Raw genomic sequence first — 23690 nt, forward strand, 5'->3', positions numbered from 1 at the left:
GTATAACAGTGTAAATTTGCTATCCCCTCAAAATAACGCAACACACAGCCATTAATGTCTAAACCGCTGGCAACAAAAGTGAGTACACAGCCAAGTGAAAATGTTCAAATTGGGCCCAATTAGCCATTTTCCCTCCCCAATGTCATGTGACTCAGTGTTACAAGATCTCAGGTGTGAAAGGGAAGCAGGTGTGTTAATTTCACTCTCTTATACTGGTCACTGGAAGTTCAACATGGCATCTCATGGCAAAGAACTCTAAGGATCTGGAAAAAAAAAGAAGTTGCGCTCTATATAAAGATGGCCTAGTCTACAAGAAGATTGCCAAGACCCTGAAACTGAGCTGCAGTGTGCTGGCCAAGACCATACAGCGGTTTAACAGGACAGGTTTCACTCAAAACAGGCCTTGCCATGGTCGATCAAAGAAGTTGAGTGCACATGCTCAGCGTCATATCCAGAGGTTGTCTTTGGGAAATAGATGTATGAGTGCTGCCAGCATTGCTGCAGAGGATGAAAAGGGTGGGTGGGTGGGGGGTCAGCTTGTCAGTGCTCAGACCATACATCGCACACTGCATGGCTGTTATCCCAGAAGGAAGAAACTTTGAAAGACGATGCACAAGAAAGCCTGCAAACAGTTTGCTGAAGACAAGCAGACTAAGGACATGGATTACTGGAACCATGTCCTGTGGTCTGATAAGACCAAGATAAACTTATTTGGTTCAGATGGTGTCAAGTGTGTGTGGCGGCAACCAGGTGAGGAGTACAAAGACAAGTGTGTCTTGCATACAGTCAAGCATGGTGGTGGGAGTGTCATGGTCTGGGGTTGCATGAGTGCTGCCAACAATGGGGAGCTACAGTTCATTGAGGGAACCATGAATGCCAACATGTACTGTGACATACTGAAGCAGAGCATGATCCCCTCCCTTCGGAGGAGACTGGGCCGCAGGGCAGTATTTCAACACGAAAATGACCCCAAACACACCTCCAACAGGACCACTGCCTTGCTAAAGGTGATGGACTGGTCAAGCATGTCTCCAGATCTAAACCCTATAGGGGCATCCTCAAAAACGGAAGGTGGAGGAGCGCAAGGTCTCCAACATCCACCAGCTCCGTGATGTCATGGAGGAATGGAAGAGGACTCCAGTGGCAACCTGTGATGCCCTGGCGAACTCTGGTGAACTCCATGCCCAAGAGGGTTAAGGCAGTGCTGGAAAATAATGGTGGCCACACAAAATATTGACACTTTGGGCCCAATTTGGACATTTGCACTTAGGGGTGTACTCACTTTTGTTGCCAGCGGTTTAGACAATAATGGCTGTGTGTCGAGTTATTTTGAGGGGACAGCAAATTTTACAAAAGTTATACAAGCTGTACACTCACTACTTTACATGAAGAAATTACACTTTGCTACAATCTAAAGATAATAAAATATTTACAAAAATGTGAGGGGTGTACTCACTTTTGTGAGATACTGTAGATGTAGATCAGAAAAAATAAATTCCAAAAGTCCGTGTTGCTGGACAGTATTTTATGTGTGAATACATGCAAATACGTGCATTTATGCATGTACGTGTGCCAGACAAAGCCCAAGAAAAGCTAGAAGAATTTTTATGCATTTTTGCTCAAAAACGCATGAATGTGAAAATTGACTATACAGCTTACCTTCACGTCCTTAGGCAGGAGCTTTCTACCAGGGATGATTGGGTCATCAGTACCCTGTGCAAATACCCTTACCATCATTTGTTGAAGGGATATGTGATCAAGAGAGAAGAAGCTGTCTTGCACTGAACATGCTTGAGGTGATTATAACTATATTAGTGCAACAAAGCATGTTACTGCTCACACCACGGTTCCAGCCTTTTAGGTCAGTATGACCTGTTTTTGTGTATGTGTTGGAATAGTTCCTAAATAAACCAATATACAGTGCCTGGAAAAAAGTATTCATACACCTTGAAAATGTTCCACATTTTGTCATGCTACAACCAAAAACGTAAAAGTATTTTATTGGGATTTTATGTGTTAGACCAAACACAAAGTAGCACATAAAATTGTCAAGTGGAAGGAAAATGATAAATGGTTTTCAAGATTTTTTTTACACATAAATAGCTAAAAAGTGTGGCGTGCATTTGTATTCAGACCCCTTTACTCCAATACCCCAAAACTAAGATCTAGTGGAACCAATTGCCTTCAGAAGTCACCTCATTAGTAATTAGAGTACACCTGTGTGTAATTTATTCTCAGTACAAGTACAGCTGTTCTGTGAAGCCCTCAGAGGTTTATTAGAGAACCTTAGTGAACAAACAGCACCATGAAGGCCAAGGAACACACCAGACATGTCAGAGATAAAAAAGGTGGAGAAGTTTAAAGCAGGATTAGGTTATGAAAAAAAGAAAATATCCCAAGCTTTGAACATCTCACGGAGCTCTGTTCAATCCCTCACTCGAAAATGGAAAGGAGTATGGCACAGCTGCAAACCTACCAAGACATGGCCGTCCACCTAAACTGACAGGCCGGGCAAGGAGAGCATTCATCAGAGAAGCAGCCAAGAGGCCCATGGTAACTCTGGAGAAGCTACAGAGAGCCACAGCTCAGGGGGGAGAATCTGTCCACAGGACAACTATTGGAAGCGAATGCCACAAATCTTGTCTTTATGGAAGAGTGGCAATAAGAAAGCCATTGTTAAAAAAAAAAAAAAAAAGCCATAAGAAATCCCATTTGTGAAAAGCCATGTGGGGGACAAAGCAAACATGGAAGAAGGTGCTCTGGTCTGATGAGACCAAAATTTTACTTTTTGGCCTAAAAGCAAAACGCTATGTGAGGTGGAAAACTAACACTGCACATCACCCTAAGAACACCATTCCCACCGTGAAACATGGCGAGACTCGGCTGAAGGTTCACCTTCCAGCAGGACAACGACCCTAAACATACAACCGGAGAGATAGAAGAGTATGTTTAGAAGATAATAGCAATTATAGTGCAAGTATTGTACAGACTCAGAAGAGAAATAAAATAAACCAGACATATATAAATGCAAACATTGGACTATGACATGACACACCTTGTATCTGTTAGTGTGTAATGATGTCCATTAGTCCCATACACAGTGTTTGAGGGGTAGAAAACCTGTCAACATATTAAACAGGATCCTTTCCCAGCTCAGTACATGTGGAGGCCTTCTATAACCAGGTATCCCAACTTTTACCGGATTTAGCCGGGCATCCCCTGTGAGTATATAACTTTCTTGTAAGGCAGCACAGCATTAGCTGCAGCTATCCAATCTTGGACAGCGGGTGGTAGTGCCCCAAGTCATTTTCATGTGATAAGCAGTCTTGCCATGAATAGCGATTCCTGCACGAAGGTGTAAAGAAATTGATCAGACTCTGGGTCTGGGAACACTCCCAGTATACACGGCTTAGGGCAGAGTGTGAGGGGGAACCCCATTTCATTGTGAATTCAATTTTACTATTTGGGACCAGTAGTCCCGAATCACAGGGAAGGACCATACAATATGAAAAAAGGTACCAACAGAACCTCCACATCTAGTGCATAATGGACTGTAGTTGGCCCTGTATTTGGTCATGTGCGGAGGGGTCAAGTAAGATTTGGGTAGAATATAAAGTTGCATGAGATGGTCAGACAATTTAGGGGAGACCTTCTTGCATGCATCCAACACTTCCTCCTCCATCTCCCCCTCATCTCCAGCCCAACGGTCTTTTAATTGGTAAGCTAATGCTGTAAATGATGGAAGGAGACTAGGGCTGCAACTAACGATTATTTTCATAAATCGATTAGTTGGCCAATTATATCGGATAAAATCATTAAAAAAAAAAAAAAAAATATATATATATATATATATATATATATATATATATATATATATATATATATATATATATATATATATATTTTCGTCTATTTAAAGTAATAATGAAAATGGGGCAGCACTATTCCTCCTGGGAACACCAACAATGGGGCACTATTTCCCCCCCCCCTCCAGGAGCACCAATGGGGCACCATTTCCCCCCTCCCAGGAAACCAATGATGGGGCACTATTCCACCCACCGGAACACCAATGATTGGGCACTCCCCCCCACCCCCAGAAATACTTAGGATCATGGGGCACTTCTCATAGAATTTAATGTACTGTGCAGAGTTGTATAGCCATTAGCCACTACCTTATCACTTCACAGTGTGCAGCTTGGCTCTCTCAGCTTTTCACCCACCTGTTTATTCCCTCGTGGCAGCAGCAGACGGGGCTGAGAATATCAGTGGGGGGCTGATGTGAGGAGGAGAGGCGCAGACAAGCGGCGCAGAGGTGCCTGCCAAATCAAGAATACATGAATCTTCACCTGTTCGATCTAACTTGTTAGTGTGCACTTGTAGTCCGATATCGCCTCCAGTACTTTAGCCGTATCAGCTGCTGCAGAGTCTGTGGAGGAGAATGTGGTGGCACCATTTTCCCCCAGGGTTTCCTTATCCTTGAGCCGGTATATATCCAGCTTTGCAATAGTGTCAGTCACCTTTTTCGTGGAGACATGGGGTAGTAAGATGGGGGAAGATCCAGGCAGTGCAAGGTGGGCATAAAAGTTAAGGATAGCCACAGGATAGATGGAATCGGACAGTTCTCAAGCAGAGCTCCCAGGTTAAGCTCCTCACACCAATGCCGGTCAAGGTCACGCCCAAGGCATATTCATTTTTAATTAATATGAATTTATTGTTGGCCATTATTGGCACCTTTAGTGCAAGAAAAAAAATCAAGAAAAATACAGTCTGCAGTATCTGACCATGTCTTGTATCATGTCTGCAAACTCTTACTTAAAAACACTGCTACGGCAATAGTATTAGCAAAATTTCCATTTGGTGCACCTCTAGCAGACATGACACAAGAGATGGTCAGAGACTGCAGACATGATACAAGAGATCAATGCAGCCTCACCAGTGCCCAGATCAGAGCGTTGACCTCCCACTGTGTTACAGAGCTGGATTTGAATTTCCCAGGCCGGGGGTCTGCAGTAACAATGTCCCGCCTCCTGTGATACCTCACACTGATTCAATTTCCTGTCATTGGATCAGTGTGTTGTTTATCACAGGTGGCAGGACATTGTTACTGCAGCCGCTTGGACAATTCAACTCCGTGACACAGGGAGATCGCACTCTGCGTGAGGAGGAGGAGGGAGGACACCGAAGCAGCATCCGAAGAGGACCCCATTCCCTTTTTTCGAGTGCCATTATTGGCACTTTTTCTTCTTTCGGCTGCATGCCGAAAACAGTTTTCAACGGCCGAAATTTCGGTGCACCACTAGTGGCAAGAAATTAAAATTGCCGTTTGCAGACGCTCTCCATCCAATCAGACAGAGTTTGAGCTATTTTTCAAAGTAGAAGAATGGGCAAAAATGTCACCCTAGATGTGCAAAGCTGGTAGAGACATCCCCAAAAGACTCACAGCTGTAATTGCAGTGAAAGGGGGGTTCTACAAAGTATTGACTCAGGGGGGCGGAATACAAAATGTACACCACACTTTTCACATATTTGTAAACAAAATTTGGAAGATGATTTATCATTTTCCTTCCACTTCACAATTATGTGCCATAGTGTTGGTCTATTACATAAAATCCCAATAAAATACATTTACATGACAAAATGTTGAAAATATAAAAAAGGGGTATGAATACTTTTTCAAGGTGCTGTATGTGATCAAAAGACAGGAAGCCGTCTTTCACTGAACATGCTACACCACTGTTACAGACTTTTAGGTCAGTATGACCCGTTTTTGTGTATGTGATGAAATAGTTCCTCAATAAACCAGCTCTTTTCTGAGAGAGAGAGATAGATAGATAGAGAATACAGCTTTAGGCTGGGTTCACACTGGTGAATCGTTAGACACTGCGGGTGATTCGCACCGCACTGCTGTGCGGATCACATGCGATGTCGGTGCAATGCACATTCAGCCATACATATTGTATGGCTGAATGTGCATCAAAATTATGCAGGGCCCTTTTTTGTTTCCGCACTGGAATCGGAACACCCATGCGATCCGATTCCTGCACCATTTCACAGTTCTCACTGCGATATGCAAACCAATCTGGGGGTGTCATTAACTTTCTATCATCACCCGCAGCAGTTCGCATAGAGCAATGTGAAACGTCTGTGAGTTCTATGCGATGTGGAAACAAGGACTGGAATTTCGCTGGTTCCCGCATCGTGCTAGTGTGAACCAAGCCCAAAGAGTTTAAACTCTTCCTACAGCAGGGAAAGAGCGACAGACAATGGTTTAACTGGGATACACGAGAAAGTAAAAAAAGGTCAGTAGTACTGGCTAGTCTCCTAAACTCACAGATGCCAAAGTGAGAGGGATGGATACCCATCTATTCTACAATCTTTTAAAAAGAAGTGGTCGCTTTCGAAGTTTAAAAGGTAAGCTTATACAGGAAGTAAACTATTATCAGTTAAAGCCAGGTGGCTACATTGGGTCGAGAATTTCCTTTCCAGCTCAGAACAGTATTTGTTGGCAAAAAAATATAAAATATATAACAATTGTTTTAAGTGGGTAGAAACCGATAGTTCACCGAAAATACCCAATAAACAAATTTTTAGGATGTAGAATGTTAGGTACACATAGGACGGTGGATAGAAATTAATCAACTTCTGACCATAATAAAAGAGACTATAGGACAGGACCAGAAGCAATGAATGAAATCAGCTGTATTTCCACAACCTCAGAAACACTCAGGTGTGGAACGCAGCCCCATTCTACACATTCAATAAGGAGTAAGGGGACTGTAACCAAATATGTTTATTTGCATAACTTTATTTCCAGTGGCTATGACTAAACTTTTATAGGTATCCACAAATTCAGTTCCATCTTTGTCACTGAGCTGGATATGCAAAGCAGCCCAGTGGGCCTGTGCAGGCAGTTAATTCTGTCCTGGAAGACTCAACGAAGCATAAGGGTGCTCACTAGCACCCTCATAGTTCATTGAGAAGTACAAGCCGTCAGTCATAAAGCCTGTCAATACTTGTAGTCTATTCATTGACAGAATTCTGAATGAGTGACACAGCTGTGTGTGGATCCCTGCACGGCCGTGCTCTTTTCAAATTATGACAGCAGATGCAGGGAGAGGATCCCCAGCCCGCTGTCACAGAAGGGGGGGGGGGGGGGAATCTGCAGGAGCGAAAACATGTTACACGTCCTATCCTTAAAAACGAGAACAACATGTTTGGGAACTTATCCTTTAACTGTTTCTTCATCATTGGGAGATTGTTTCTGATTATTTTCTGAGTGTTACAGCACCTTGCGCCTCAGGGCTCTCCTTGTCCCCAAGATTTAATTTTCTAACCTGCAGTAGAAGGAGGGCTGGAACTTGGTTGTTATGGACAATGCTTGTTACTTTTTCAACAGCTATTCACTGACCTCGATTTAAATCGGCAGTACATAGCGGCCTGAGGACCAGCAACTCTCCGGGGTTCCGCGGTGAGATGGGAGGGCTGAACGACACCGTGTTCTGACTCCAGTCAATCTCCTCCAGCAAATGAGGGTCAAACAGGGGGATTTCATCTGGGATCATGGCGAACTGAGCAGAGCTCCTGAAATGAAAGCGACAGATAAGATGAAGAGCTGCCTTCACAGGCAAACATGTACTGTTTATCTTCTGATAAGCTGTCTACATACAAAATGACTTTTGCTCTGGCATGAAAAGTGTACTATAAAGAAAGATATTCCTTCCCAACAATCAGATATGGGAGGAAAAAAACTTAGAAAAGCAGGATATGACTGCAAATATTGAGTTCTTGAAATTCAAAAGTACAGCCTATCCCCACTTTGAAGGGAAGCTATGAAGAGCAATGACCATACACATTAGCAGGAATGGGCGATAACAGCGATAATAAAAATGCAAATAACAGCGATAATAAAAATGCAAATACCAGCAATCTATCATAATTCCTCCTCTGCACACCTAGAGAATACGAACCCTGAAGTGTACACAATGCAATAAAGGTTCAGGCCTGAGATCTGGTGTTATATATTTTGGTGCAGGAAGGTTGCTCTTTGGCACAGGCTATGCTGATGGATAGTATGCAAATGGTTAAAGAGGAGCTCCAGTCTGAAAAAAAAAAAAAAAAAAAAAAGTCAGCAGCTACATACACTGTAGCTGCTGACTTTTAATATAAGGACACTTACCTGTCCAGAGATCCGGCGATGTTGGTCTCCCAAGCCGATTCGTCAATCAGCTTTGGCTACAGGCACAGGCATTGTAAGGGAAACCACCAGTGAAGCCACCAGGCTTCACAGCTGGTTTCCTACTGCGCACGTGCGAGTCGCGCTTTGCTTTCTGAATGGTCCCGCCCTCTTTTGGGGCCTGTGTGTGTCCCCAAAGGGGGCGTGCAAGGGGGCGACAGAAATGCATGTAGATTGCCGAGCTTACCCCCGAAGTGAGAGTGGATACCTGTCAAAACCAGATACCCGCTCCCACCTAATAAGTGACAAATGTGGCAGTGGAGGGGGGGGGGGGAGCGGGGTTTGCAAACAAGTTGAGCTTCCCCTTGAGTGGAGCTTCGCTTAAGACCCCTTTCACAATGAATTGCTGCAAAAACTGCTGCTAAAACACCAGTCGTTTTTGCAGCGCTTTTGGAGGCACTAGCAGTACGCTTTATTAAGGTGACGCGACAATGTGACCTTAAAAAGAAAAAGAAAAGAAAAATAGTTTTGCAGCGCTTTGGAAGCGTTGCCCATTCATTTCAATTGGCAGGGGCGTTTTGAGGTGCTTTTTAAAAGCGCTCCAAACATGCCCCCAAGATGCTGCTTGTAGGACTTTGTTTCACTGCCCTGCAAGCGCACCACCGCAGTGTGAAAGTGCCCATTGAAATGAATGGGAGGCAGTTTTCAGGCACTACTTTTAGCGCAAAAGCGCCTGAAAACCGCTTCAGTGTGAAAGGGGGTCTTAAATTTATGTAACACTATGGGGCTGATTTATTAAAACTGGAGAGTGCAAAATCTGATGCGGTTGTGCATGGTAGACAATCAGCTGCTAACTTGTTCAATTAAGCTTTGACAACTGGTTTGTATGCAGAGCTGCACCAGACTTTGCACTCTCCAGTTTTAGTAAATCAACCCCAATGTGTCACTTTGGCCATTCAGAACAAAGACGGGTTTCTTTGATAGGGCGCCGCCATTGCCCAATGATATTTACCTTTCCTGTGCTACCCCTGCTGCCGCATGCATCTGTTGGAGCTTTGAGTCTAATCCATGTGTAAGCTCCATGTTGTTCTGTGTCAGAGCTTTCACAGGGTTCTTTCTTAGCCAACATACCTTTGTTTGAGGCTGGCTATTGGCTGCTTAGGCCTGAGCACTGCAGCCTAGGAGTAAAAGGGAGAAGGTCAAATGCTCCCCCCATACCAGAACATACAGAGTATATCTGAGGCCTGTGGCATAGGAACAGAGCAGTGTGGGGGGCATGGCTACATCATTATGTGACTAGGTGGCCAAAAGAAGGAGCAATGGTGCCCAGTATAAGACATGCTATCAGACAGACAAGTGTTGGATACTTCTGCAAAAAAAAAAAAAAAAACCCAACGCCAACCGGAGAGGTACTAATTCCTGCTGTGCAGGGAGGGATTGTGGCAGGTAATGCAAGATTATAGTACCACCATTTTAAAACAGAGTTTTCTTTTATATTTTATATATAATGACTTCATCACTAGACTAAAGGGTGCATTTTTATATTTGCCCCAGAGGTCCTCTGTACATCTACTTTGCTTATTCATCTCACAGTCTGCCCGTGCCCAGGGCGGATCCCCAATGAATCACTTTGCTTGTAATGTGTTCCACATAACTATCCAATGTCTGGATTCTTCACCCGTTTCCTAAGTGACATGCTGAAGAACACGTCTTACCGGATTCTAAAACATTTTTCTGTGGCTAAACTTGACAAACACTGTTTGTGTTCCCCGAGTCTCAACCTGTGTTTTTTTGTTATCAGGCTAAGCTGTCCAACAAAAGTGACAGTTACCATAGTTGTGTGAAATCATAGAACACTTCTGAAGGTTATTGTAATGTTCAGCTTTCATTCATATTCTTTAAAAGTGGTTCTAAAGGCTGACTTTTTTTTTTTTTTTTACTTTTTTTTTTTTTTTAACTAACGCCTTTTTAGTCAATATCCTGACAGACCCCAAGCCATGCATACTGGGCATTTTGGATGACCTCCCACTTCAGGATAACACTAAACCAACTATTGCTAGAGCCCTTTTTCAGGCTCTCTTGATCATTCTTACACAGCGGAAGGCAGTTAACCCTTCCACAATGATTGTTATTTATCCTGACAGGTGGCAATTTTCTGACAGAAGAAAATGGTCCCTATTGGTCTCTTCTGTAATAAGTGCTTCTATGTGCCTGTCAGCGTTAATATACAGTGATGAACAAAGATACACAAATGTACCTTTATGGCTTCACTGTGTGCCATGATCATGCGACTCCCATATGCATGCTCAGGAGTGACATCATTGCAGCCCGGCCAGTCTATCAGTGAAAGAGCTGCCATCTTCTGACCAGTCGAAGATGGCAGCACTCATGACAGCTGAGAACGCCGACACCGCAGCACTAGAGAGGATTGTTTTTGTTTTGCAGTTAAAAGGTGATTGTAAAGACTATAAAACAGGCATGTTATACTTTAAGTGGTTGTAAACCCTTACAAACCACTTTGACCTACAGGTAAGCCTAGATTAAGGCTTACCTGTAGGTCCAAGCAATATCTCCTAAACCTATATGGTTTAGGAGATATTTGCCCGAAAACGGGCACCGCTGTCTACGGCGCATGCGCCGTAGACAGCGGCGCGTAGGCACACTGAACGCGGCAGTTCCAAAAATGGAGCTGCCGCATTTGTCGACTCCCGTGTGCATGCGCGGGAGTGACGTCATCGCGGCTTCGCCGAATGACAGCGGCGGAGCTGCGAGACGCCACAAGCAAGATGGATGCGGCGGACTACAGGGGACAGCGCGACTTCGCTGGCTCCTGTGTCAGGTAAGTGACACATAATGAGCTACTATGCGATGCATAGTAGTCCATTATGCTTTACCTTTGCAGGGAAAAAAAGAGGAAGTAAACTCATCAGGGTTTACTTCCTCTTTAACTGTCCTGTGCACTGAATTTGCATAGAGCAACCCAGATCCTCCTCTTCTTGGGTTCCTCTTTGGTGCTCCTGGCCCCTCCCTCCTGTTTAGAGCCCCCACAGCAAGCAGCGTTCTATAGGGGCTGTGGTTCAGCCCCGCCCCCATCTCTCCTAATTAGCTAACTTACTTTGCTTGACAGCAGTGCGAGCCAATGACACCGCTGTGGTGTCTCAGCCAATCAGGAGGTTGAGCCCAGGACATCGCTGGATTGAGGGGGGGCTCAGGTAATTTTTTTTTGGGGGGGGGGTCTGCTGAACGCAGACCTTTTTTTTTTTTAAACTTAATGCATAGAATGCACTAAGTTAAAAAAAAAAAAAAAAAAAAAAAACTTCTGCCTTCACAGTCGCTTTAAGTTTATCATAATGAAGTTGATTTACCACTAGAGAGAGTGCAAAATCTGGTGCAGCTCTGCATAGAAACCAGTTTCCAGGCTTTTTTTTTTGTCAAAGCTCAATTGAACAAGCTGAAGATAGAAGCTAACTGGTTACCATGTATACCTGCAGATTTAAGTAAATCTCCTGTGCATACTACTACATTACGACATAAACCTCCTAGGGTAATTTTTTTAAGACCAGGTTGAATTCTACTTTAACCATTTGCTGAATGTATTCTGTATATATGCAGCAACAAAGCGGCTCCTCTGCGTACGTGATCCTGCACTTCAGGATCTGGGGCAGGCACGCGCACCATCGATGACCTGTGACTGAACACATCGGTAACCTATTAGCAGGTCCAGCAGATGCGATGTCTGACGGGTCCGTTGATCGTTCCCAAGAGAGACAGAATGGCGGTTTGCACATGTACAGTGCCTTGAAAAAGTGTTCATACTCTCACACCATCTATGGCTGTCTTTAGGCTCCTTTCACACGGGGAGGATTTATTTGTGATCAGAGAAACTATGAGGTGATCCCCTGCTGAACAGAGCAGAGCAGGCGAATGACACATCCGTGTCCACTAAGGCTGGCAATACACGGAGCAAATTTGCTATCCTGCAACCATGGGTGTTGATGCGGGAATCCCTCCTGATGGGCCATCGTCTTCTCCTGGCGGGAGGGGGAAGCCGTCCCCACCGGGCAAAGACAGCGATTATCGCTAGTGCTTATAGCAGCCGCTAGTGATAAATCGCAAGAGAATCCAACAGGCTGCTTGAATCAAAGTTGATTGATCAACTTGGTACATTCAGCCTGCCCATTAACGGTTTGAATTGTGGCTGGTTCAGCAGGAACCAGCAGAGATTTGTACCGTGTATGGCTGGCCGTTTCTGTAGAGCGGACATGGACAGAGCCCGCTCTGCTCAAGAGGCAGCTGGGAGTTAACAGATTTTGCTGTCCATTTACACCCACCTAGATCCGCTCCACCTAAAAACAGAAGAGGACGGAAGTTCTCTACTGTTTTTTTTTTATTTTATTTTTTTTATTTTTTTTGTGGGACCCGATTGGACCCAGAGGTAGGCAGATGTAAACAGATATGGCCATTTACATCCACCTGTCCATAGGGGTGAAGACACTTTCCAATCAAATCCACCTGAAAAACTAACAGGAGGACCTGTTAAAATCACCCATCATCAAGACCCCTTTTACACTGAGCCGCCCCGGGTGTCAGCGGTAAAGCAGCGCTATTTTTTGCGACATTTTAGCAGCGCTACTCAGCCGCAAGCTGGGCAGTTTTAACCCCTGCTAGTGCCCGAAAAGGGGTTAAATCTGCCTGCAAAATGCCTCTGCAGCGGTACTTTGCCAGTAGTATAGCAGCACTGCCCTGTTTTCAGTAGGCAGAGGTGCTTTAGGAGCGGCGAGTTCACCGCTCCTAATGCACTCCAAAGAAACTGCTGCTAGGACTTTTTCTGACGCCCTGCCAGCACACCGCTCCAGTGTGAAAGCCCTCGGGCTTTTACAATGGAGTGAATGGAGCCGCTGTTTCAGGATGCTTTGCAGGCACTATTTTTAACACTATAGCTCCTACAAATGCTCCTCAGCGTGAAAGGGGTCTAGCGCTGGGATCCCTCCAGAGTCTGCACCAAGTTCAGCCCGCTGTTAGCTGAATACGGGTCACAGGAGTACAGAACACAGTGCACTCCAGTGACCTACAGGAGAAGTAGGACCAAAAGAGCCCTACTTCTCGCTATTCGCAGACTGTACCACATATGCCATCTTTTACATTTTAACCACTTGCTGTCCGTGCTTTAGCAGAAAGATTGCTACAGTGCGGCTTTCAATGCCGGAAGGACATCCATGGATGCTCTCCCGTGATCTCGCTGCCTTCAGACTCAACTGATCACAGATTGGGGAAAGGGGCCAATCAAAGTGGCCCTTTACCACGTGATCAGCTGTCAGCCAATGACAGCTGATCACAGGAAGTATACACAAGCTGGTTATGAGCTTTTCTTTCCTCACGCTGAGCGTGAGGAGAGAAGAGAGCCGGTAACCAGCTTGTGTTAGGGACTTGTACACTGATAATAAGGGCAGTCCAAACAGGGCCCACCAGTGCCGCAAGTTTCACCTCATCAATGCACAGTGCTGCCTCATCAGTGCCACCTATCAGTGCACATAGTGCTGCCTCATCAGTGCCACCTATCAGTGACCATCAGCGCCACCTCATCACCACACATTAGCGAAGGAGAAAAATTACCTGTTTGCTAAATGTTTGTTTCAAAATTTTCAGTCTCTCATTTTTTTTGCTAAACACAGTGGTGGATTAAATACCACCAAAAGAAAGCTCTTTTTATGTGAAAAAAAAAAAGATAAAAATTTAAATATGGGTACAGTGTTGCATGAATGCATTATTGTCATTCAAAATTTTCCAGCGTAGTAAACTGGCCTAGGCAGGAAGGGGCTAAATGTGCCCAGTAGGCAAGTGGTTAAACAAACTGTTACAATGAATAACAAATTTCACCTGTAGCTACTTGGATCTACTCACCTTTTCGCTGTGCCTCCAAGTATAATCTGAAACAGATACAATCTATATATACGTTGCAGTTCTATTTATACGCAATGCTCTGTAACACGATCGATAGACATGGAAGTAAATATTCACACATCCGTTTTCCTTCAATATATTTACTGAAGATTTGTAAGCCCGTCACACCCATGTTACAAACAGGATTTGGCCCTGTAGAGTGACTTGTCACCACCTCCACCTCATTCTTTGTAAAGACCGAATGACACAGCATGCCACATGTTCAATGACACCACATGAGCTACATGGCTAAAAAAAAAATAAAAAAAAAATGCCGTACAGAACACCACCCGAAAACATCATCTTCTGCTTATGTGATTGGCTCACTGATTTTCCCTGAAGTCTGCACTGAGATACAAGTCAGCATTTGGGCATTCCCTGCAATAAAATTATGTTTTTGGTGGGATACTCCCAAAGAGAAATCATGTCTGAGGACTAGTTCACACCACAAAGCACTTTCCACATTTGGTCAGATTTCGTTTTTCTGCATGCATGTTTTTGACGTGGAGATGCTTTAGAGTATAAAAACATTAACCAATGCTAAAAAAAAAAAAAATTTAAAAACCCCTACAAAATGTGTTGCACTGTCTCAAGCAATCTCAATAACGTCCCAAGAAATAAAGTTAGGGTTTTTTTCATTTTTTGCTTATAATTTCAGGGATGTTAGCAAAACTGCTAAAGCACTCCTGGCTCCTCCCCGTATAGAGTGCCCCGACAGAGAGACGCTTTCCTAGGGGGCACTCGTGCGGGCGTGCTCCCAAGTCCTGCTGCTGTGTCAATTAACACAGACAAACAGGACTCGATTCAGGCAAGTAAAAGGGGGGGGGGGGCTCTGGGGGGCTGCTGTCCTATGTGTCTTATAAAGACACAGACACTGCGTGCCCCAGTCTCTGTCTTCTAAAAAATAAAGCAGTTCTATACCGGATTTCAGATCACCGCTTGGTGCTAACATGAATGGCGCCTCTCCCCTATATCAAATCAGACAGCTACAACAGGAGGGGCCGAGAATCCCCCGCTGACATCAGTTGGAAGGAGAAGAGGAGAGAGGCCACGTGAGCACCGCTCTGAAATCAGGTACAGAACGGCTTTTTTATTTTTTTATTTTTATTATTTTAATTAAAAAATAAATAAAAAAAATAAAAAAAGAGACTGAGGCACGCAGTATTAGGAAACACAGAGTATTAGATGAAACATTAAGGCTGGGTTCACACACCCCTGCGATCTGATTCCTGTCCAAATAAACAGTTGGCACTGCGATATGCGAACCAATCTAGGGGTGTCGTTAACTTTGTATTGGCGTGTCCAGCAGTTCACATAGGGCAATGTGAACTGCCCGTTAGTGGGAGTGGGGTGCAATGCGGAAACCTGCACTGGATTCGCAGGGTTTCCAACATCGCACCAATGTGAACCAAGTGGAGCCTAAAAGTTATTTCAGCAGCAGGAGGGGAAGGGGTGGGTACTGTCACGAGCTGAAAGGCAGGGAGGGGAAGAGGACAGGACAGAGGAGAGCTGTGGATAACGGAGGCACAGAAACTGACCAGTGTCAGGACTCAGCAGCCATGATATACTGTGGTCAGTTTACAGGGGGGAGGGCAGCACCAGGCAGGATCAGCCAGACATTTCAGGTTTTACAGGGGGCCAAATTACACAGCGCAAGCACTGTGCTGTTACTCATGCTTTAAAGGAAAAGGATGAATTTTTTTTTTTTTTTTTTTTTTTGGGTAACAAACATTTAAAGCGGAGTTCCAGTCATAACAAAGAAAAACAACAATTACAATATTCAGCAACATTAGATACAAATAAACTTTTATTTTTTTTTTACTCACCTTTTCAGGTCGGTTGCTAGGGGGTCCCTCGCTAGTGCTCCTGGATGTCTGTCATCATTTCCCAGGGAGTCACTGGGCAGCGCCGAGGGCTTCTTTGCCATCACAAAGTGCCCACCCCCATTGTGATGGCAACGAAGCCCTCAGCGCTGCCCAGTGACTCCTGGGAGTGGCAACGTCAGAAGTGTACGGCGCATGTTGGTAGGTCAGCTGCACCAAAGCCCGGAAGATAGTGCTTGTGGGCTTCACATGCCCACAAGAACTATGGAAGCTTCTAGTAGGCAGTAATATAAGATATATTCCTATATGAAATCGGCAGTCAAGTACCAATTAAGCTCATAAAACGTGAGTGCGGTAAATAAACCTTAGAAGGAAAAAAAAAAAAAAAAAAATAAAAATTATATATAACAGTGGGAACTGCACTATAAAGTGATTTAGAACTTGTTCAAATTTAACTTAATCAGATTATGTAAATTAGATACCCCCTGTATGCAGGGGCTTTGTTCTGTCTGGAAGTTTATAGAGATATGTACTGTATCAGCATCTCAAAAGAGACCCCCAGTCCATTGTATACACTGCCCTGTACATGGCTTTATCACTGCGCTGAGACAAAGCATCCCCACCGATCCACCTGGCTGATCAAGATAATGACTGAATTTATTCTAATGAACTGAAATCAACGGATTCTATTGTTAGCTATGAAAACAGATCTTATCACAGCACTGCTTGTAATCATTTGAGTGCACAGGAATTATCTAAAGTGCTTCTAACTTCAGATTGGGTGTAATTTATTAATTCCGAAGATAAATTTTTATGGCTGGCCATACACGGTTCAAATTCGATCCCTTAATGGGCAGGCTGAATGTATCAAGTTGATCGATCAATTAATCAACTTGGGTACAACCAGCCTGCTGGATTGTCTTGTGATTATCGCTAGCGGATTCTATAGCCACTAGGGATAATCACCGTCTTCTCCAAGGGGGACAGCACCCCAAACCCCACCCCGTGGTTGCAGGAAAGAAAGCAAGCTACACACCATACAATTTTTATATGAAAAAAAAAAAAAATCTCCTTTAGATTTACCAAAACCATTTAATATGGAGGTCAGACCTAAACACTTTTCAAATTGTATGCAATCAGGCAGGTCCTTGTACTACATAATTGAAGGTAAATATAAAGGAGAAGGAAACTGAACAACAAAAATAATGTGTATCCAGCTTTAAAGAGGAACTGCAGTCTGCTCACATAATTTGTGATAAAAACCATCTTTGCCATTCTGAAGCTTCCCTCCAACCAATTTGTGTATTTTATATATACACTACGAGTCTGTATTTGCCAAATATGCTGCAGAAATCTCCCTCCACTAAGTCTGGCCGAAGAGGGTGCCCCCCCCCCCACTTTTCTCCAACTTCCTGTTGTGTCTCTGGGACAGGAAGTGAAATCTCCCCAATTGCACAAGGATGGGATGTGAAGTATCTCTAGGTAAAACTTTTTTTTTTTTTTTTTTTTTTTTTTAACCACTTCAATACTGCCCACTTATACACCTTCCTGCCCAGACCAATTTTCAGCACTGTTGTACTTTGAATGAAAATTGCACGGTCATACAACATTGTACCCAAACTACATTTTTTATCATTTTGTTCCCACAAATAGAGCTTTCTTTTGGCAATATTTGATCACTTCCATCAGAGACTCTTTACCGAGATCAGTGTGTCAGACTGACACACCGCACCACCGATCGCCATGGTGCACGTCCCCACAGGCACGGGCGGCAGTTATCCTGCTGGACGTCATATGACGTCCAGTCAGGATACTGAAGCCACTTTGCCACCATAATTTTTCTATATGGTGGGCGGCAAGTGGCTAAACTGTTGGACAGAACAGAAAAAGATCAGATCCTCTGTCAGGTTTTCATAGCCATTTGTGTGCCCACTGGGGACACTCATCTCTTTTTTTGTATTGGTGACGGTTATGAAAGTAAGAGGGAATCATTACAATGGGGACACTTTGGGAGATTTCCCCCACTTCCTGTCGCATCTTTGGGACAGGAAATGAAGGCAAATTGTCCCAAGGGATGGGTTTTGAAGTATATCTCCAGACAAAACATATTTTTGGTAGCATTCAATAAAGCAGAGAAGAAGGATCAGGCTCTATTTTAGTTTTTATTGACGTCTGGGTTCCCATTGGGAAGATTTACTCAGCTTTTGCACTTGTGAATATGGTCATCACAAAAGTAAGTGAGGGGAAATCCAAAAACAAGGAGGCAAAGGGAAAAATCCAACGGGGACACCTCTTCCACGGACTATTGTCCTACAAAGGAAATTCTACTCACTTTTGGAGATTTTCCTCTAACATTCTGTTGCATCTAAGGGTTTCTAGATATAACAAAAATTACTGTAGTGTTGGATAGAGAGGGAAGGATCAGGCCTATGTAAGATTTGTATTGCTGTGTGTCCCCATTGGGGAGATTCACCTTAGGGGTTGCCACCTCATCCCTTTAAAACCAAGTCACATATGAAATACACAGGTTCTGAGGCCGATTTAAAGCCACTTGCTTACCAGGCCTTTTCTGGCACTTTTGGTTTACAAGTTTAAGTCAGTATGTTTTTCTAGAAAATTACTTTGTACCCCTAAACAGTATACATTTATTTTTATTTTTTTTATTTAGCAGAGACTACAGGGTCGTTGCAATTTTTTGTCAGTGGTTTTGCAAGCGCATTTTTCTGGAGGGGGGGGGGGGGGGACACAAACTATTTCATGCCCAGGGCCGTCATATGATGTCCTGGACTTTGAGTGGTGATATCTGAATGATGGGTGCAGCTACAGGCATCAGATATCATCTTTTTTCAGCCGACGATTCCCTACATCAGTGATGGCGAACCTTGGCACCCCAGATGTTTTGGAACTACATTTCCCATGATGCTCACCTACACTGCAGAGTGCATGAGCATTATGGGAAATGTAGTTGCAAAACATCTGGGGTGCCAAGGTTCACCATCACTGCCCCTACATCATAGCGGCAGTTCAGCTGATTGATCGTTCTTACAGGCGGCGGAAGGGGAAGCCCCCGGAGAAGAAATCTGTCGGCGCCAGAAGTTCACCATAGAGAATAGGTGTGACCAAATGGTCCCCGGGAGTCGCTATGACCTTCGGAGGCCCGGGTGCGACGTTATGACGTTACGCTCGGCCTCGCCGTTGTAAATATTGCCCTGTACTCGACTGGAAAGGTTCAGAGTTTTTTCTGTTTTTTAAATCTCAGCTTTTCTTGCCTAGGAGGAGAGATGTGGAGACTTCTAGACCCCAGATCTCTCCATAAAGGAGGACCTGTCATGTTTACATTCCTTGCATTAGGAATAAAGGTGATAAAAAAAAAAAAAAAAAAAAAAAATTTAAAAAAAGGAAAAAGTTTACTAAATAAAAAAATTTAATTTAAAAGTGCCCCGTGACCGCATTGCAGAAGCGAACGCATACGCACGCACATATGTAAATGGCGTTCAAGCCCCACATGTGAGGTATCGCCACAAACGTTAGAGTGAGAGCAACAATTATAGCCCTAGACCTCCTCTGTAATTCTAAACTGGTAACCTGTAAGAATTTTTTTATTTTTTTTAAGGGTCACCCATGGAGATTTAAGTACCAAAGTTTGGTAGCATTCTAATGCCGCGTACACACGACCGGACTTTGAGGGACTAGGTCCAACGGTCTTTCCGACGGACTTTCCGAATGAACAGACTTGGCCACACACAATCACACCAAAGTCCGACAGATTCGAACGTGATGACGTACGACCGGACTAGAATAAGGAAGTCCATAGCCAGTAGCCAATAGCTGCCCTAGCGTCGTTTTTTTGTCCGTCGGACTAGCACACACATGAACGGATTTCTCGGTCCGGCGGAGTTCCGGGGGAAAAAATTTAAAACATGTTCTATTTCTTAAGTCTGCCAGATTTTTGGCAAGCAAAAGTCCGATGGAGCCCACACAAGATCGAATTGTCCGGACTCGTTCCATCTGACCTTTGCTGTCAAAAAGTCCAGTCATGTGTACGCAGCATAAGAGTGTGTGCAATTTTAAAGCGTGATATGTTAGGTATCTATTTACTCGGCATAACATAATCTTTCACATTATACAAAAACATCGGGCTAGCTTTACTGTGATTTTTTTTTATTTTTTTCCATTAAACTCTTCCAAAAAAATTGCCCTTGAAAAATTGCTAAGCAAACACAGTGTGACATAAAAAGTTGCAATTGATTCCCTAGGTCAGTGATGGTGAACAGTGATGTTGTCGCAAGGTTTCTAAACATCCTTGTGACAGCAATAGGCATGTGGCAAGGAGACAAACCATAAAGAGTACCTGTCACAAGGATGTTTAGAAACCTTGCAATAAAAAAAAATTGTTAATAATAAAATTAAAAGTAACAGTGGAAAAAAAAAAAGGGAAAGTGCCTCTGTCGTCGCCCCCCCCCCCCCCGTGCATCGGCCCCGCCCACCCGCAACCAGCGATCTTCCCACACATGCGAGGTATTGCCACAAACGTCAGATCATGGCCAGCAATTGTAGCACTAGGCCTCCTCTATACATTTAAAGTGGTAACCTGTAAAGGCTTTTAAAGCATCGCCTATGGCTGGCCACACACGTTTTGACCTCATATTATATGGTTTTTGGTTAATCTAAAAAAGGAAAAAAAATTGTACAAGAAAACGGAACATGTATGGCCAGCATATGGGTAGTTAAATGTATATGGTTTGTTACTGTTGCACAGGCGTGTGTAATTTTAAAACATGACATGTTGGGTATCTATTTACTCTGGATGACGACATCTTTTATATTTTACAAAAATATGGGGTTTTGTCCTGTTTATTTTTTTTTTGCATTCAAATATAAAAAATATATATATTTTTTACCCAAAAATAACATTTGAAAAACCACTGAGCAAAAACCATGTGACATAAAAAAAAAAGAAAAAAAAATTGCAACACCCACCAATTTATTCTCTGGGATATATGTTTGGGGGGGGGGGGGTCTAAGTAATTTACTTGCAAAAGATAAAAACATTTTCCTTGCAAAACAAAGAGTGGCAGAAAATGCCTGGTCTTCAAGTGGTTAACTTCCTGTTGTGTCCCTGGGACAAAAAGTGCAGGAGAAAGGTATGGTGGAATTGATAAGCCTGGGACAAAGCTACAAACCTGGTGGACTGTCCCTGGAAGGGGGGCTAGCAGGCAGACTCTCGGTGTACAGTACACAAGTGGAGGACTGAGTGGCCCCTGGAGGACACAGAGAAGTCTCAGGGGCCCCGTTCTGTACAGGGCGGGCAGGGAACTCGCTCTTACCCGGCTCTGGTCTCTCTCAGGTCCCTCAGTCTCTTCTTCGCTCCTCAGGCCTCTGGACTCACTGTGTGTGGGGAAACTCCGACGTGGCGTGACGTCCACTGAGAGGGCGGCGAGCCCAGAGCGCCTCAGCCAATCAGCGATCAGGAACCCTGCTTTGGCCTCGCCTTGCCCACAGCGTGACGTCACTCTCCCACGCCGTCGCTGCGGTGGGGGGTGGAAGGGTTGCTATGCGTTGCTATGGTAACGCCCCCATGCGCAGAGCTCTGTTTACATAATCTTATCATCATTTCACTGGTGGGTGAAGCAAGTACTGTCTGTGTTAGCCACCTATTTCCGGTTGCCTTTACTGTTTGGCATTAAAGTCGAACTCCAGACTATTTTTGTTCATATTTGCAATGAATATATATTTTTTTAAAAGTGGAACTCCATTTTATTTATTTTTTTAACCCTCTTCATGACCAGGCCATTTTTTTGCAGAACGGCACCACATTGCTTTAACTGACAATTGCGCAGTCGTGCGACGCTGTACCCAAAAAAAATTGATGTCCCTTTTTTCCCGACAAATAGAGCTTTCTTTTAGTGGTATTTGATGACCTATGTATATTTTATTTTTTGCACTAAAAACAAAGAACAACGGACAATGTTGAAAAAAAAAATACATATATATTTTCTACTTTCTGATATAAAACATATACATTAAAAACTCAAATTTCTTCATCACTTTCGGCCAATATGTACTCTACATATTTTTGGTAACAAACGTATATCCATTGGTTTGCGCAAAAGTTATAGTGTTTATAAATCATAAGATTTTTTTTTCTTTTTATACTAGTAATGGCAGCAATTAGCGACTTATAGCGGGACTGATACAGAACAAATCGGACACTAACTGACACTTTTTTGGGACCCAGTGACACTAATATAGTGATCAGTGCTAAAAATATGCACTTTTATTGTACTAATAACACTGACAAGGAAGGGATTACCATCATGGGTGAGCAAAGGGTTAAAGTTTGCCTAGGGAGTGTTTATTAACTGTAGGGGAGGTGTTTTTACTACTTGAAGACATGGATCAGTGTTCTTGTGTCACAAGAACGCAGGATCGAAGTCTTCTGTACTCACAGAATGACAGTTTGCCTTGTTTACATAGGCAGACTGTCATTCTGAGTACCGAACGATCGGCGAGTCCCGGTGGACATCTGCAGGGTAATATCCCAGCAGGAGGGAGCCGTCGGCGGCACACACCCAAAACCCAGAAGTGCAGAATCACATCTATATATACGTAATCCTGCGCAGAGTGTCTGCCCTGCAGCAGTGAATCTGCTATGGGGCGGCCAAGAAGAGTTAAAGTGATAATAAACACACACTGTTTAACCCTTTCCATACCAAGCCATTCTCCTACATGTAAAAATTAAATTTTTTTTGCTAGAAAATTACTCAGAACCCTCAAACATTATATATATATATATTAGCAGAGATCCTAGGGAATAAAATGGCAATCGCGGTATCTGCGCAGCAATTATTCAAACATGTCACACTTTAATATTGCGCACACTCATAGAATGGCAGCAAACTTGGTACTTAAAATCTCCATAGGCTACACTTCAATTTTTTTTACAAGTTATCAGTTTATAGTTACAGAAGAGGTCTAGCACTAGAATTATTGCTCTCGCTCTAACATTTGCGACGATATCTCACATGTGTGGTTTGAACGCTGTTTACATATGTGCGCATGTGTATCATCATGTTTGTTTATGTATGAGTTCGCTTCTGTGTGTGAACATGAGGGGATGGTTTAACTGTGTTTTATTGTTTATCTTATTTGTTTTTTTTTTTGTTTGTTTTTTAATTTGTACACTGTCCATTCATTTTTTCAAGCACTTTTATTCCCAATACAAGAAATGATAACATCTTTTGTAATAGGAATAAGGCATGACAGGTCCTCTTTATAAAAACATCTGGGGTCAATGAGACCCTAGACATCTCCTTTACCCTGGAAAGCATGAGATAAAAAAAAAAAAATTGATCTCTGCTTTCCAGGTAAAAAAAAACCTGGCAGTGTTTACATCTGCCAGTGCTGGAAGTGATGTCATGACATCATTTCCGGCCTCCTAGGGTCATAGAGATGTCTTGGGACCCAGTCCACGCCCAGCTCTATGGTAACCTGGCACCACCATGTACTCTCCCACCGCCTGTAAAGGGAGAGGGGCATGCGAAAAGAGTCTGCCGATCGCCTCCCAATGGCTGACAGCGCTGAGTGTTCTGGAGGGGGTTGCCCCTTTCAGAACCCAATAGCAGGGGGAGATCACTGTACTAACATCGGATAATTAGTACAGTGGCTCCTCCTGTACTAATGTGTACAAGGCTTTACTCCTTCCAAATCGAAGGAAAAAAAAAAGGTTTTCTCTTAGTTCTGCTTTAATTTGG

At 43.6% G+C, this 23690-nt stretch overlaps 1 protein-coding gene across 3 annotated transcripts in view; it reads right to left on the reverse strand.

Annotated features, from left to right (window-relative positions):
* GNPNAT1 (glucosamine-phosphate N-acetyltransferase 1) overlaps positions 1-21378 on the reverse strand; it is a 37350-nt gene extending 15972 nt beyond the window's left edge. The window contains exons 1-2 of one of the 3 annotated variants that reach the window (XM_077463689.1): positions 21264-21378; positions 7409-7581 (exon numbers count right to left, since the gene is read on the reverse strand). In XM_077463689.1, coding sequence (XP_077319815.1) covers positions 7409-7562 — 154 coding nt within the window. In that variant the 5' untranslated portion in view covers positions 7563-7581; positions 21264-21378. Of the gene's footprint in view, positions 1-7408; positions 7582-14074; positions 14204-21119; positions 21142-21263 lie in introns of those variants that run through there. The other 2 variants (XM_077463691.1, XM_077463690.1) reach the window with 2 other exon arrangements.
* Positions 21379-23690: the final 2312 nt, after the last annotated feature.

Source organism: Lithobates pipiens, unplaced genomic scaffold, assembly GCF_037356315.1.
Source record: "Lithobates pipiens isolate NorthernLeopardFrog02 unplaced genomic scaffold, aLitPip1_a1.2 Scaffold_30, whole genome shotgun sequence".
Classification (NCBI taxonomy): Eukaryota; Metazoa; Chordata; class Amphibia; order Anura; family Ranidae; genus Lithobates; species Lithobates pipiens.